Source organism: Zophobas morio, unplaced genomic scaffold (genome assembly GCF_036711695.1).
Source record: "Zophobas morio isolate AGI-343-1 ecotype UQ-CSIRO unplaced genomic scaffold, CSIRO_AGI_Zmor_V1 ptg000030l, whole genome shotgun sequence".
Classification (NCBI taxonomy): Eukaryota; Metazoa; Arthropoda; class Insecta; order Coleoptera; family Tenebrionidae; genus Zophobas; species Zophobas morio.
The window spans coordinates 16,923,382-16,937,478 of record NW_026972135.1 but is presented as its reverse complement, the minus strand read 5'-3'; the positions used below and the strand labels follow the sequence as shown (position 1 = coordinate 16,937,478).

General features: G+C 33.3%; 1 protein-coding gene across 3 annotated transcripts in view; it reads right to left on the bottom strand.

Annotated features, from left to right (window-relative positions):
• LOC135138164 (uncharacterized) overlaps nt 1–14,097 on the bottom strand; it is a 380,544-nt gene that overhangs the window by 304,606 nt on the left and 61,841 nt on the right. For all 3 annotated transcript variants that reach the window (XM_064068058.1, XM_064068060.1, XM_064068059.1), the window contains exon 2: nt 11,137–11,261. In XM_064068058.1, coding sequence (XP_063924128.1) covers nt 11,137–11,212 — 76 coding nt within the window. In that variant the 5' untranslated portion in view covers nt 11,213–11,261. The remainder of the gene's footprint in view (nt 1–11,136; nt 11,262–14,097) is intronic.

The following is a 14,097-nucleotide window of genomic DNA, read 5'->3' as shown; positions in this document are numbered from 1 at the left end:
AATATATCGAAGGTTATTTCGACAGCACTTCCCTCGCCCTTGAAGTATACTTAGTCCGACAAATCCCGCTTCTTTAAAAATTATAAAATTTGGTTTCGCGATTTTCGTTTTGTAATAACATCTATAAAGTAAGAAACAATAACGCAATTAACACCCCTACAACCCCAAATTCCAAGGGAGCGCAGTCTGCACAAGTGTGGACAATATGAGAGGGAAAATATGTTATAGATATTCTCAATTTCTCAGTACATGTTTAACTTCTGACACTCTAACTGTTTATGTTTATACTTTAGCAAGAATTCGACCATTAGCACGTCAGATTACAAGCAGCAGCGGTTAAAAGAAAATGAAATTTGATAAATTTCGTGTCTTCGCCGCATGGAGAATTGATTAATTAATCACTTTCAGTTTTTTATTTGGCAAAACTGTAAGATAACGGGCAAATTTTGATTAACGATTTACCATGTTTGCAATAATCTCAAAAACTATTTTGAAGATTTCACAGCATTCGGTTTTTGCAATCTCAAATCTGGATGCCAAGTGTACAAAGTCAACAGAGATTCATAAATCAGAATGCAGAATCATGTTATTTTTTAGAAAATTTAAAGAAAATATGTTCCGCATAGTAGTGAGATAACGTCAAATTTTTTGGGGAGGTCATGTTTTCTGTAACTATAAAACGTTTGCAAGATTTCAGAGCATTCGGTTTTGCAGTTTCAAAATTAAATTATAAAATACAATTTTGATATTTTTCAAAAAATCTTGATATTTAGGGTAAAAACTCAACACGGAAATCACACATGCAGAAGTGTGTAATTCTATGAAATTTAATAGGCCAAAATTATAAAATCATGAATCAACGTCATGAATTTTTAGGGGAATTTAAACGAAAATCATTTCCAAGATAAAACTAATAAAAAAAGCGGGTGGGTGGGGTTAGTACTTGCCAAAGTAAGACTGAATTTGGCAAATGAAATAGCCACTACGAAACTAGAGGGTGGGTGGGCGGGGCTAGTATTTGTTAAGATAAGACTGATTTTGGCAGATGACATATCCTCTAAAAAACAGAGGGTGGGTGGGCGGGGCTAGTACTTGTTAAGAAAAGACTAATTTTGGAAAATAATATACTCTTTAAGAAAATAGAGCGCGGGTAGCCGGGCTAGTTCTTGCTAAGATAAGACTGATTTAGGCAGATGACATATCCTCTAAGAAAATAGGGGGTGGGTGGGCGGGGCTAATACTTGTTAAGATAAGACTGATTTTGGAAAATAATATACTCTTTAAGAATATAGAGGGTGGGTAGCCGGGCTAGTACTTGCTAAGAAAAGACTGATTTTGGCAGATAACATATCCTCTAAAAAACAGAGGGTGGGTGGGCGGGGCTAGAACTTGTTAAGATAAGACTGATTTTGGAAAATAATATATTCTTTAAGAAAATAGAGGGCGGGTGGCCGGGCTAGTACTTGCTAAGATAAGACTGATTTTGGCAGATGACATATCCTCTAAGAAAATAGAGGGCGGGTGGGCGGGGCTAGTACTTGCTAGGGTAATACTGATTTTGGCAAATGATACACCTTTTAAGAAAAGAGAGGGCGAGTAGGTAGGACCAGTACTTCCTAAAATACAACTGGTTTTGGCAAATGACATATCCTCAATGAAAATAAAGGGCGGACGGGTGGGGCTAGTACTTGTTAAGATAATAAATAATAATAACATTTATTCTCAAAAAGGTTTACACCCAATACCATAGAAATTATTCAAATTACATATTATATTTTAACTTAACATTAGCAAAAAAAAGAAAAAGAAACAAAATATAAAATATATACATGCAATAATCTAGCATTATAAAATAAATTATAACTTCATCTGAGAGATTATTATATCTAAATCTTTAAATTAGGATTCATAAAAAGAAATAAATATGAGCAAGAAAAAAAACACTGTAACAATCATGTTACTGAATAGACCAAAGTCTCTAATGATGGATTAAAAGAATTTTAACAATGTTATTTACTGAGTCCGCAAACAAATCAGAATCATTCGATATTCTGTTAAACATACTACGCATTAATATTACAGGAGATTTACGAAGTGGATTAGTTCGAGCGTAATATAGAAAGAAAGTTGTTACGGGTTCTACATCTTGGTACATTAAAATTAATTTTATTTAATAACTCCGGACAATTTATCTTATCATGTGTTAAATTATACAAAAGAATGTGTTAAATAATACAAAAGATAAGACTGATTTTGGGAAATGCCATATACTTTAAGAAAACGGAGGGTGGGTGGGCGGGGCTAATACTTGTTAAGATAAGACTGATTTTGGCAAATAATAATCTCTTTAAGAAAATAGAGGGCGGGTGGGCGAGGCTAGTAGTTCCTAAAGTACGACTGATTTTATTTATTTATTGTAAAATGTTGTTGTACAATTTTAGTTTTTCTCACAAAAATTTGTATGTCTAGGGCAAAAACTCCACACGGATTCATAAATCACACATACAGGAATATGTTATTCTATGAAATTTAAGGCAATTTTTTTTAAGGAACATTTACACAGCAAAATATGATCATTTTTTAAGCTGCCATAAACGAAAAAATTTTGATAACGATTTACCACGATTACGATAACCTTAAAACGTTTGCAAGATTTTTTATTTTTTTACAAAAATCTGAATGTCTATAAAATCACCACAGATTTATAAACCAGAGAAGTATTTTGTTTTATAAAATTTAGATAATATTTACCACCGTAAATTTTCAACGTGACGTCATCCTATTGTTGGTGGAAATAATTTTTTTAGGGTTTTACCATCTAGCGAGAGGATATTTTTAGAACACAGATAAAATTTCACAACAATCTATTAAAAATTCCGACCGACGTTAGAAAGATAGACAGACAGAAACAAATGGGCGACCTACTTTTTCATACCCTAAGAGTCATGATACGTAGAGAAAACACGAAAGTAGCCCGTCGTTCAAAGGACTTGGTCACAATACTTCTTCAGCTTACGTTCAGGAAGTAAAGTAGGTAGTTAGATGTGGTAGACAAACACAAAAAAAAATTATAGGTTGTCAAAACCCATTTAAAGGATACTATTTAGTTTCTTACACTGTTACAGTTGTTACTTATCTATATGTGTTCTAATGTATGGAGGTTACCACAAATAACAGTTCGCAAAATATTTTGTTTTTATTTTTGAAAGAAGCGGAAAATATAAGACATTCTAGTACATAATATGAGCCACCAATCGTGTAAAGAACTTAACGTTCAATGTTCGTAAGTACTCTTATTCTAACGTCTCTATGTGCTAATTTGTATGTTTTACAGATAGGTTGTTATTTGGAGAACTGTTTGATCGTTTAACTACCAAGTCATTTTCTAGAGTTTTGTATATTTTCCATTATTCGACTATGCTACAACTTTTACGCAAAACTAGGTAGAAATATAGTTCATTCCTACTTCTACATGTTTCTTAGAAAGTTAGTATGATTCAAAATTATTAAAATTTCGTTGCAGTACAAAAGCGTTCTGAGGAAATCTGCTACTTAAAAGTTGATCCGGTGCAAATTTGGAATTCCGGTCGCTCGCGTCCTCTAATTTCTGTAAAACACACAACCCGGGTTTCACCTAATATTATACCAGAGCTACCAACCCAACAATCCAATAACTCAAATATAAACACGCCGAGGGTAGGAATACTAAACTTCGCGAGACCGCAACTGATATTCAGTCGAATACAAACTGCAAACAATCGATCTGACAATAACGCCCTCTTCTCGGAGCATATCCAAACGTAAACAATTGAAATTCCCAAGGTATGGAATCATGGAGGATCGAGGGAAAGGGTCTTCCATCCCCTACCACGTTTCAAGTTTCGGGATTAATCGCGTCGACGACAGCATTTAATTGCGCGTATTTTTTTCTCCAGATGACATTGATGTTTTAATTGGAAGAGTTTCCGAAGAGGAAACGACGAAAAAGAAGTCGCCCGCATGTGTTGTTGTCGCCAAACACACGGATCAATTAATTATCGGGTTCTTCGCGAGTTAAAAAACGGTGGCGAAGACAGACGACGGATGCCGTGCTCTCTGAATGCAATTAAAGTGAATAACTTGTTAGAAAAAGCACTTGATCTATTATTGTCGGCCGGAAATAGCCTCATGACCCTCGTAATGGTGGAAATTAAAATCCAACTGTCGTTCGCTGACTCATACGCGAATCGTCTGCTAAATAAAGCATTTTCTTCTCGTTTCCGACCCGTCAAATTCGACCGAAAACACAATTTCCATAATTTATTTACGCGTTCCCTTTTTTTATTGTTTTTCATCTCATGCTCTTCGGAAAAGAAGATATACATTTGTTAAGGGAAATGTTTCGCGTTCGATGAGGGTTGTTGCCTGCCAACATGCCGTTCGATCGAGAAATTAGGGACTTATTAAAAAAAAGTCATGGGGAAGATGGGGAAGAGAGAATTGAAATTTCAACGTCGCGACCAGAACGAAGGTCTGCGTATTTTGAGCGAATGTCATTCTTATTAACTTTCATCCTCTTGAGACTCCAACAAATTAATTTCGTTTCACTTTCTTGACAAAGTACACAAAATCCAAGAGAAGTGTTCTTGGGAAACTTCTTTAAGTAACTCTTTTAATGTTGGGAAAAACTGTGCATTTTTTAGAGGCCGTTCTCAATTTAAGGTTAGTTACGACTGGTACAACATTTATACAAAATTTTTCAATAAAACAGAGAAAACCCGCAAAGACAACTTGTCTAATGCATAATGCATATATTTTTACAAAATACTGAATATCTAATTTACTCAGTAATCGAGAGTTATCGGTCAGTATTTTTTAAAAATCGTTGCATTCACTTAAAAACGTTTTAAAAATCGTATTTTGAAATTAGCGCTCGATTCGATTTTTGTATTAGCCATGGAAAGTGTCGAAGTGAATTAACAAATTATTCCTCGATTCTTACAGTCACTGAACAACTCAAACTGAATTATTTTATCCAGTTTGATGATTATTCTAGGAGTAATTAAACCGAATAAATGCACAAACTGATCCATTTACTGGTGCTGGGTGCAGACATGGATCCCTCCACGACACTCCTGGCCGTATATCCAAAAAGCCCGAGATGAAGCCCTTCGAGCAGCTCGTCTTTCTCACCACCTCCACAAATTGTACAAAATATTTTATGTGGTTGCGTTACTAGTGCCCGTACATTTTAGTGCCTTTTTAGTACTAAAATCTCATTAAAATGCTATTTTCTACCACGATTGGACTAAAAAGCGAGGACCTGCTTGTTCTTCAATGGTTAATTTTATCAGTAAGTAATTAATAACTTTCATGGCAATATTGTAAAATGCATCTCCATGCACGTTTGTTCATGTTTTCAGCTCAGTAAGACATATGGCCATTTGATATTTTAAATAGCAGAGAAATGGACAGGAATCAATTTATACGGGCAAAGGCTTTCTGGCAATGTTGGGTAAATTTAACTTTTTTCGGATCACTAAAGATTGGAATTTAACTGATTTTACATCTGATAAGTAGGAAAGGAATTTCTGCCGCCTGGAAGCATGTTCGTTACAAGAGTTTCAAAAAGTATCGTTCCCAAAAATTGAAGCTTGAGGACTACTTCTCACATATGGAGTTTTGATGCAGAGTTTTTGAGGAACATGAGTTTCATTTGGTCTCCCGTAAAAGGTTCTAATCGTCAAAACAATCAAATTTGGGCATCACAGATACCTGACGCTTTGAATTCACCAAGTAATCCCGAAATTTGAAACCAAACAGGATCAAATAAATTTAATCTTTCATAGAAATTAATTTCACTCTATCCGAATGCATATATCAAAACTGATGATTTTGTGGGTAATTTTAAATGAAATTGACTCAATATGCTGTGTGAAGATCAATACGATTACACTCTTAGTAGGTACTTACTAACATAAAACTGAAAAATATTAATAGTAATCATTGGAATGAATGAAGAGGAGGCGGGTGGGCGGGGCAAATGTTTGCTTATTAGATTCTGTAGAAAAAAACTAAACTCAGCCCCGCCCAACGCCTTTATCCATTGACCTATTTTATTTACTGTAAAATGGGAATTGAATTCTATTTTGACAAGTGGTAGAATCTAAGACTTCAAACAAAAGCAAAAGTGGCCCTGGCCACCCACTACTACTCCGTTTTGATCACTCATTTTATTGGCCAGGCGACGGAGTTTGGATTTTATGATGATAAATAACAGAATCTAGGAATTTTTTTTTTTACTAAATTTTGTTTATTTTTTTTTTTCGAAAATCGACTTTGCCGTCAGCGTTTACACTTAAATAATTAAAAAATCACATGTAAGTAGTTGAAGTAGACACAATTACAAACGCCGTCCTTCTTCTCCGGGCCAATGAAATGATTTAAGGTGGGTGGAGCTTTTGCGAGTAGGAGGAGTAGCAGTTAAATTGTTTTTTGAAAATGATTTCCACGTCTGGTATGCTGATTCAACAGCAGTTTAATACTTTCTAAATACCTTGTTGAACAATTTGATTTGCTTAAGATTCTAATAAGATAATAATGTTGTCATTGATTAACGATATCAAGAATAATCAATAGAGTGAAGAGGGGGCGGGTAGGCGGCTGGACTAAGCTATTATTTGCTTATAAGATTCTGTAGGAAAAAGTTAAACTTAGGCCCGCCCACCCACCCGTTCTGTAATTTTTTTTCTTCTGTGGTAAGAAAATAAAATCTTATAGCAAATAGTGAACAAGAACCTTAAGTACAGCGCTTTTTTTACTTTTTTCACATCCTAGATCCAATTAGTTTCCACTCCCACACGATAGAAAAAATAATTAACCCCGCCCACCCACTCCGCCTGTATGTCAATGAATGATTTTATCTGGTCAGAATGGATGGTGGATCTTATACTGAATAGCAGAATAAAATTAGTTGTTAGAGTGAAAAGTCGGCGGAGGGACAGGGCTACTACTTGTTAAGATAAGATTGATTTTGGTAGATGGCATATCCTCAAGAAAATAGAGGGCGGGTGGGCGGGACTAGTATCTGCTAAGATAAGACTCGTTTTGGCAAACAATGTATGCTCTAGGTAAATAGAGAGCGGGTGGGTGGTACTAGTTCTTGCTAGTTCTTAAGAGTAGTCATCGGAGTAAAGAGGAGGGGTAGGTGGCGCTACTGTTTGCTTATAAGACTGTATAGAAAAAAGCGTAACCTCAGACCCGCTTACCGCCTTTATCCATTTCCCTGACTTATTTAATTGTTTAATCCAAAAAGAGACGGAATTTGAATTCTACATTAACAAATAATAGAAACTAGGACGACTTTTTTTTAATTTTATTTTTTACCTTTTTTTTTCGAAAAACAACTTTGTCGTCTGCGTTTACATTTAAATAATGAAAAAAGCACATAAAGTAGACAGTACAATCGCCGTCCCTCTTTTCCGGGCTAATGAAATGGTTTATTAAGGTGGGTGGGGCTTGTGCGAGTGGGAGGAGTATTAGTTCTATTGTTTTTTAAATATAATTCCCATGTCAGGTATGCTGATTTAACACCTGTTTAATACTTTCTAGATATCTTGTTGAACCATTTATCTATTTTCTCACCAACAGTTTAATGCATTTTCCTAAGATTCTAATAAGATGTTAATGTTGTCATTGATTAACAATATCAAGAATAGTCACTAGAGTGAAAAGGGGGCGGGTAGGTGGCTGGACAGGGCTATTGCTTGCTATTAGACGCTGCAGGAAAAAGTGAAGCTTAGGCTCGCCCACCCACCCGTTTTTTCATTTTTTTTCTGAAGACGAGACGACAGAAAAATAATTAACTCCGCCCACCCACCCCGCCTCTATTTCAATGAATGATTTTATGTGGTCAGAATGAACGGTGTATCTTAAACTGAATACAAATAGAATTAACCGTTAGAATTTGAAAAGCTCGGGTGGGCGGGGCTAGTTAGTACTTAGACCTGGTTTTGGCAAATGGCTCTAAGAAAATAAACGGCGGGTGGGCGAGGCTAGTATCTGCTTAGATAAGACTGGCTTTGGGAAATGACATATCTCTAGAAAAATAGAGGGCGGGTGGGCGGTACTAGTTCTTGCTAGTTCTTAAGAGTGGTCATTGGAATGAAGACGAGGTGGGTAGGTGGCGCTACTGTTTGCTTATAAGACTATGTACAAGAAAGCTTAAACTCAGCCCCGGTCACCCCCTTTATCCACTTCACTGACTTATTTTAGTTAGTGTAAAATGGGAATTAAATTGTATCTTAACACGCGGTAGACTTAAATAAAAGTAAAAAGAGGCCCCGCCCACTCATTTTATTGGTTCTTCGACAGAATTTGAATTGTATATTAACACATAACAGAATCTAGTATGACATTTTTTTTTAATTTCATTTTTTACAATTTTTTTTTTTTTTTTGAAAAACAACTTGTCAACGATTATATTTAACTAATACAAAATCACATAAAGTAGACAGTTACAATCGCCGCCCCTCTTCTCCGAGCTAATGAAATGATTTATTAAAGTGGGTGGAGCTTGTGCGAGTGGGAGGAGTAAAGGTTATATTGTTCTTTAAATATGATTCCCACGTCTGATATGCTGATTTAACACCAGTTTAATACCTTCTAGATACTCTGTTGAACAGTTTATTTATTTTCTCGCCAATAGTTTAATGAATTTTCCTAAGATTCTAATAAAATGTTAATGTTGTTATTGATTAACAATATCAAGGATAGTTACTTGAGTGAAAAGGCGGCGGGTGGGGTGGCTGGACAGGGCTATTGCTTGCTTATAAGACGCTGTAGGAAAAAGTCAAACTTAGGAGTTCTTTCATTTTTTTTTCTTCTGAAATAAGAAAATAAAATGATCTTATAGCAACCAGTAAACAAATTTCAATGATTGAAAAAAAGTATCAAATCGAAAAAACATTGAAAAAAATTAAGAAAATAAAAAAAAAATATAATTGTGATATTAAGTCCAGAAAATAAAATTTAAAAAATTGGAAAATCGAAAAATAAAAAATTCAGAAACTGAAAAATCGAATTATGAAAATTGTAATATCGAAAAATTCCGAAACATTGAAAAATACAAAGATTGAAAAATTCAAGCAAATGAAGAAAAAAAAAAAATGTGATACATATCAAAAAATTGTTCGAAGGTAAATAAATCCAAATTTTTTGAACAATGAAAGATTTGAGTTTGAAAATTTTGCGAATACCAAAAAAAAAGGAAAATTTGTGTAGAATAAAAATGAAAAAACGAAAAAGTATAAAATGAAAATTTGGAAAAGTCTGAAAATTGGAAATAAAGAACTTGAAAAATCGAAAAAATGAAAAATTGAAAAGTCAAGATAGAAAAAATTGAGAAATTTCAAAAAAATCGAAATATTGAAAATTAAAGAAATCGGAAAATCGAATAATTGAGAAATGCAAAAAGGTGGGAAATGGGGGCGGGTAGGTGGCTGGATAAGACTATTGCTTGCTTATAAGACACTGTAGGAAAAATTAAACTTAGGCTCGCCCACCCACCCGTTCTTTCATTTTTTTTTCTTCTGAAGTAAGAAAATGAAATAATCTTATAGCAAATAGTAAACAAAAAAGTTACGTACAGCGCTTTTTTTACTTTTTTCACATCCTAGATCCAATTAGTTTCCAGTCCCACACGACAGAAGAAATAATTAACCACGCCCACCCACCCCGCCTGTATTTCAATGAACGATTTTATGTGGTCAGAATGAACGGTGGATCTGATATTGAATGGAAATAAAATTAGCTGTTAGAATTTGAAAAGCGCGGGTGGGCGGTGCTAGCACTTACTGAGATAGAACTGGTTTTGGAAAATGACATACCCTGTAAGAAAATAAACGGCGAGTGGGCGGGGATAGTACCTGCTTAGATAAGACTGGCTTTGGCAAATGACATATCTTCTAAAATAGAGGGCGAGTGGGCGGGGCTAGTTCTTACTAAGATAAGACTGATTTTGGCAAATGTCGTACCCTCTAAGAAAATAGATGGCTGGTGGGAGGGACTAGTTCTTGCTAAGATAAGGCTGGTTTTGGCAAATGTCAGAATGTCACACTCTCTAAGAAAAAAAGGGTGGGTGGGTGGGGCTAGCGCCTGCTAATGTAAGACTGATTTTGGCAAATAACATATCCTCTAGGAAAATAGAGGGCGGGTGGGTGGGGATAGATTTTGCTAAGATAAGACTGATCTTGCCAAACGACATACGTCTACGAAAATAGATGGCTGGTGGGCGAGGTTAGTACCAGCTAAGATTGATTGTGGTAAATTAAGTAGGTACCCTCTAAGTAAATAAAGGTGTTCCAACACGAGAATCCGAAAAATCGAAAATCTGGTAACTGAAAAATCAAACATTGAAAAACTGATTCATTAAAAAGTGGACAATTGAGAACTCGAAAAACTGTAAAAATATAGAACTGAAAAATCGAAGAAGTGTACAATTATGAAACTGAAAAATCAAAAATATGGAAAATTCGACATAGAAATTTTGAAATAGATCAAAAAATTCGAAAATGGAAACAATGAAATTCGGATACCCTTAATATCGAAAAATTGTAAAATAATTAAACTAATTTTTTTTTAATAAGTAATTCGTATTATTATTATTATAAAATAAGAGTAAGATCTGACACTCACTGCACAAAACAGTTAAATGTCATACGATTACCTACTTTAATAACAATCATTGGTTGCAAAATACACTAATGTAGCAAAGTTTCACAGCCGAACCTTAACTGATCTATTACTATCAACAGCAAAAGAAGACTCTTATTATTTCCATCACCAAGAGAAGCTTGTATTTTGTAAATTTGAAAGCAAGAAAAAATGAAACTGTACCGCTATTAACCGTTCTACAAATTTAATCTTGGAAGTAAAGAATTTTTGAAACAATTTTCATCGCTGAGTCTTCAGTGAATGAAATGGAAAAGCAATTTTTTTATTTTGTAGCTACACACGAAAGTCAAAAAACGTTTGTTAATTTTTAACATCATCTTTATAATTAATAACCCACATATCGTTACAATGTGTCCACAACAAGATAATCCGACTGGTATCCAGTAATAACCCGCATTATCACGTTGGAAGCAAATGACCCACCTTGTGTGTATGAAACCGCGACGGCCAGGATGATGGTAACAGTGCATGCCGCAAAACTCAGACTTCTACTGGACATCTTTGACTATTATAACCTGTTCGTTGACCGCACAAAGCCACCACTGTATCTGTAACAAAGCAAAACAATTACATTAAAACTACGCCACTGAAATAAAGTTAAACGAACAAGGCCGGCAATTCACAATTAAAGCGAACAACTTCAGACGGATGCACCATTTTCCTAATCGAATAGGAACGGACAAAACCGCCCCCTTCGCAGCAGACGGGACGAAAGAAACCACCTGCACGTCACGAGCCTCTATTTAATTTTGGGTCATTGATAGAAGCACAACTGCCACAACTATTCCCATTATCATACACTTTTCTTTAACCAGTAATAACGGCGAAAGTTTTTTCGGCGGAGGAAAGTGGAGTTCTTGTTGGAAGAATGCCAAGAAAAATTGTTCGGCTCTTCCTGTAGTTAGCGATCATGAAATCGTGTATAAGTTTCTATTGAATTATCATCTGTTTGGAAAACTTAGGGATAGGAGTTTTCCATATTTTATGGAACGACAATGGGTGGAAAAGTTCAGGTTCAGATTAAAAGAGAATTTACTCGAGACTGAATGTAATAGCTTTTGTGGCTTAATGCTCAAGTAAGTTAAGTACTTGCCACTGCGTTTAAAATAAGAAAAAAACGTTAAGTGGGGTAAGAATGAGACATTATTACAAAAACTTTAAAAACTAACTATAATTAATTTATCATTATTGATTTTATTTTCTATGAACAATTTAAAAAATTATCCAAGGATATTAAGGCGTTTACTAAGCAAAATATTAAGATGACGTCATCACAGTGTTGGTGGGAATGAGCAGGCAAAGTTACGTCGTCGTTGTTTCGAATGCATTTTTGAAAAAATTGATCGCCTTCCTTCGCTGCTGAACTTAACAAATACCGTTTCACCGGAAAATTAAAAAAAAAATTGCAATTTTTGTTTTCTGATAACCTCTATAAAGTAAAAACCAGTAGCATAAATATTTGAGTTCTTCAATTTTTCATTCTTTTTTGTTTCTTCATCTTTTCGATATGCAATTATTCGAGTTTTCAGTTTTTCAATTTTCCCTTTTAAATTTTTCATTTGCAGTTTTTCATTTCGGCTCCTTATTTTCTTAATTTTCTCAATTATTATTCGATTTTTCAATGTTTCGATTTTATAATTTTTTGTTTTTATAATTTTTTCAATATTGTTGCTTCTTTCATTTTTACATTTTGCAATTTTTTTATTTAAAATCGCTCGAGTTTTCAATTTTGAATTTTTTATTATTTGGAGTGTTTAACTTTTCATTTCTTAAAATATTTGTTCTGTAATTTTTCATTTCCGTTTTTATTTTCTTTATTTTTTCAATGTTCTCATTTTCTAATTCTTTTTTCGAATGTGAAATTTTTCAATTTTTCGATTTTTAATTTCTCAATTTGTCCATCTTTCAAATTACAGCTTTTCGACTCTACAATTTTAATCATTCTATAACTTTTAGATTTCACAATTTTTGGGTTTTCCAATTTTTCGTTTCGATTCGTTTTTCCTTCTTTCCAATTTTTCGATTTTTAAATTTCTAGATATTTAGATTTTCAATGTTTCGAATTTTCGTTTCTTCTTTTTTGGAAATTTTTAATTTTTCGATTTTTAAACTGTTCCAATTTGCGAAATTATAAAGTACAAATGAAAAAACGAAAAAGCATAAAATGAAAATCTCGAAAAATCTAAAAATTGGAAATCAGGAACTTGAAAAATTGAAGAAACGACAAATTGAAAAATGGAAAGATTAAAAACTGAGAAATTTCAAAATCGAAACACTGTAAAGTCGAAATACTGAAAATTAAAGAAATCGGAAAATCGGACGATTTAGAAATCCAATAATTGGAAAAACGAGGAATGAAAAGTCACAGATAGAAAAATTGCAAAATTGAATGAACCAGAAAGCATCAAATCGAAAATACATTGAAAAAAATAAAGGAAATGAAAAAAAATAAAAATTGCCATATAAAATCCAGTAAGTGAAATTAAAAATTTTTCATTCTTTTTTATTTCTTCAGTTTTTCGATTTGCAATTATTCGAGTTTTCAGTTTTTCAATTTTTCGACTTTTTAATTTTGCAATTCGTTTCGTTTCGGTTTCTTATTTTGTTAATTTTCTCAATACGTAATTCGATTTTTTTTCCAATCTTTCGATTTTATAATTTTGTTTTTTCTATTTTTAGTTTTTTTCAATTTTTCGTTTCGTCAATTTTTCGGCTTGCGATTTTTCAATGTTTCATTTTTGTTGTTACTTCCATTTTTGGATTTTGCAATTTTTTGATTTAATATTTCTCGAGTTTTCAATTTTTAATTTTTCGATTCTTTAACTTTTCATTTCTTCCAATTTTCGATTTGCAATTTTTCGTTTCGGTTTTTTATTTTCTTTATTTTTTCTTTTTTTCTGTTTTTCTGATTTAATAATGTTTTTTTTTCAATGTGAAATTTTTCAATTTTCGGATTTTTTAATTTTTCGATTTTTAGTTTTTCCATCAATATTAAATCAATTTTGAATCGTTTTTCTTCTTTCCAATTTTTCGATTTTTCGTTTCTTCAGTTCTTTGATTTCCAATTTTTCCAAATCTCAATATTTTCCGATTTTTAACTTCTCGATTTTTTATTTTTCAATTTTTCATTTTTCGATTTTTCAATTTTAACTTTTCGAAAAAAAAAATGAACAATTTCCGAAAGTGTGAAAAGTATATAATGAAAACTTTGAAAAATCTAAAAAATGGAAATCACGAGCTTCAAAAATTGAAGAAACAAATAACTGAAAATCAAAACATTGAACATTGAGAAACTTTAAAATTGAAAAATTGCGAATTAACGAAAAACGAGTTACTGGGTCAAAATATTGAAAATTAAAAAAATGGGAAAATCGGATGATTGCG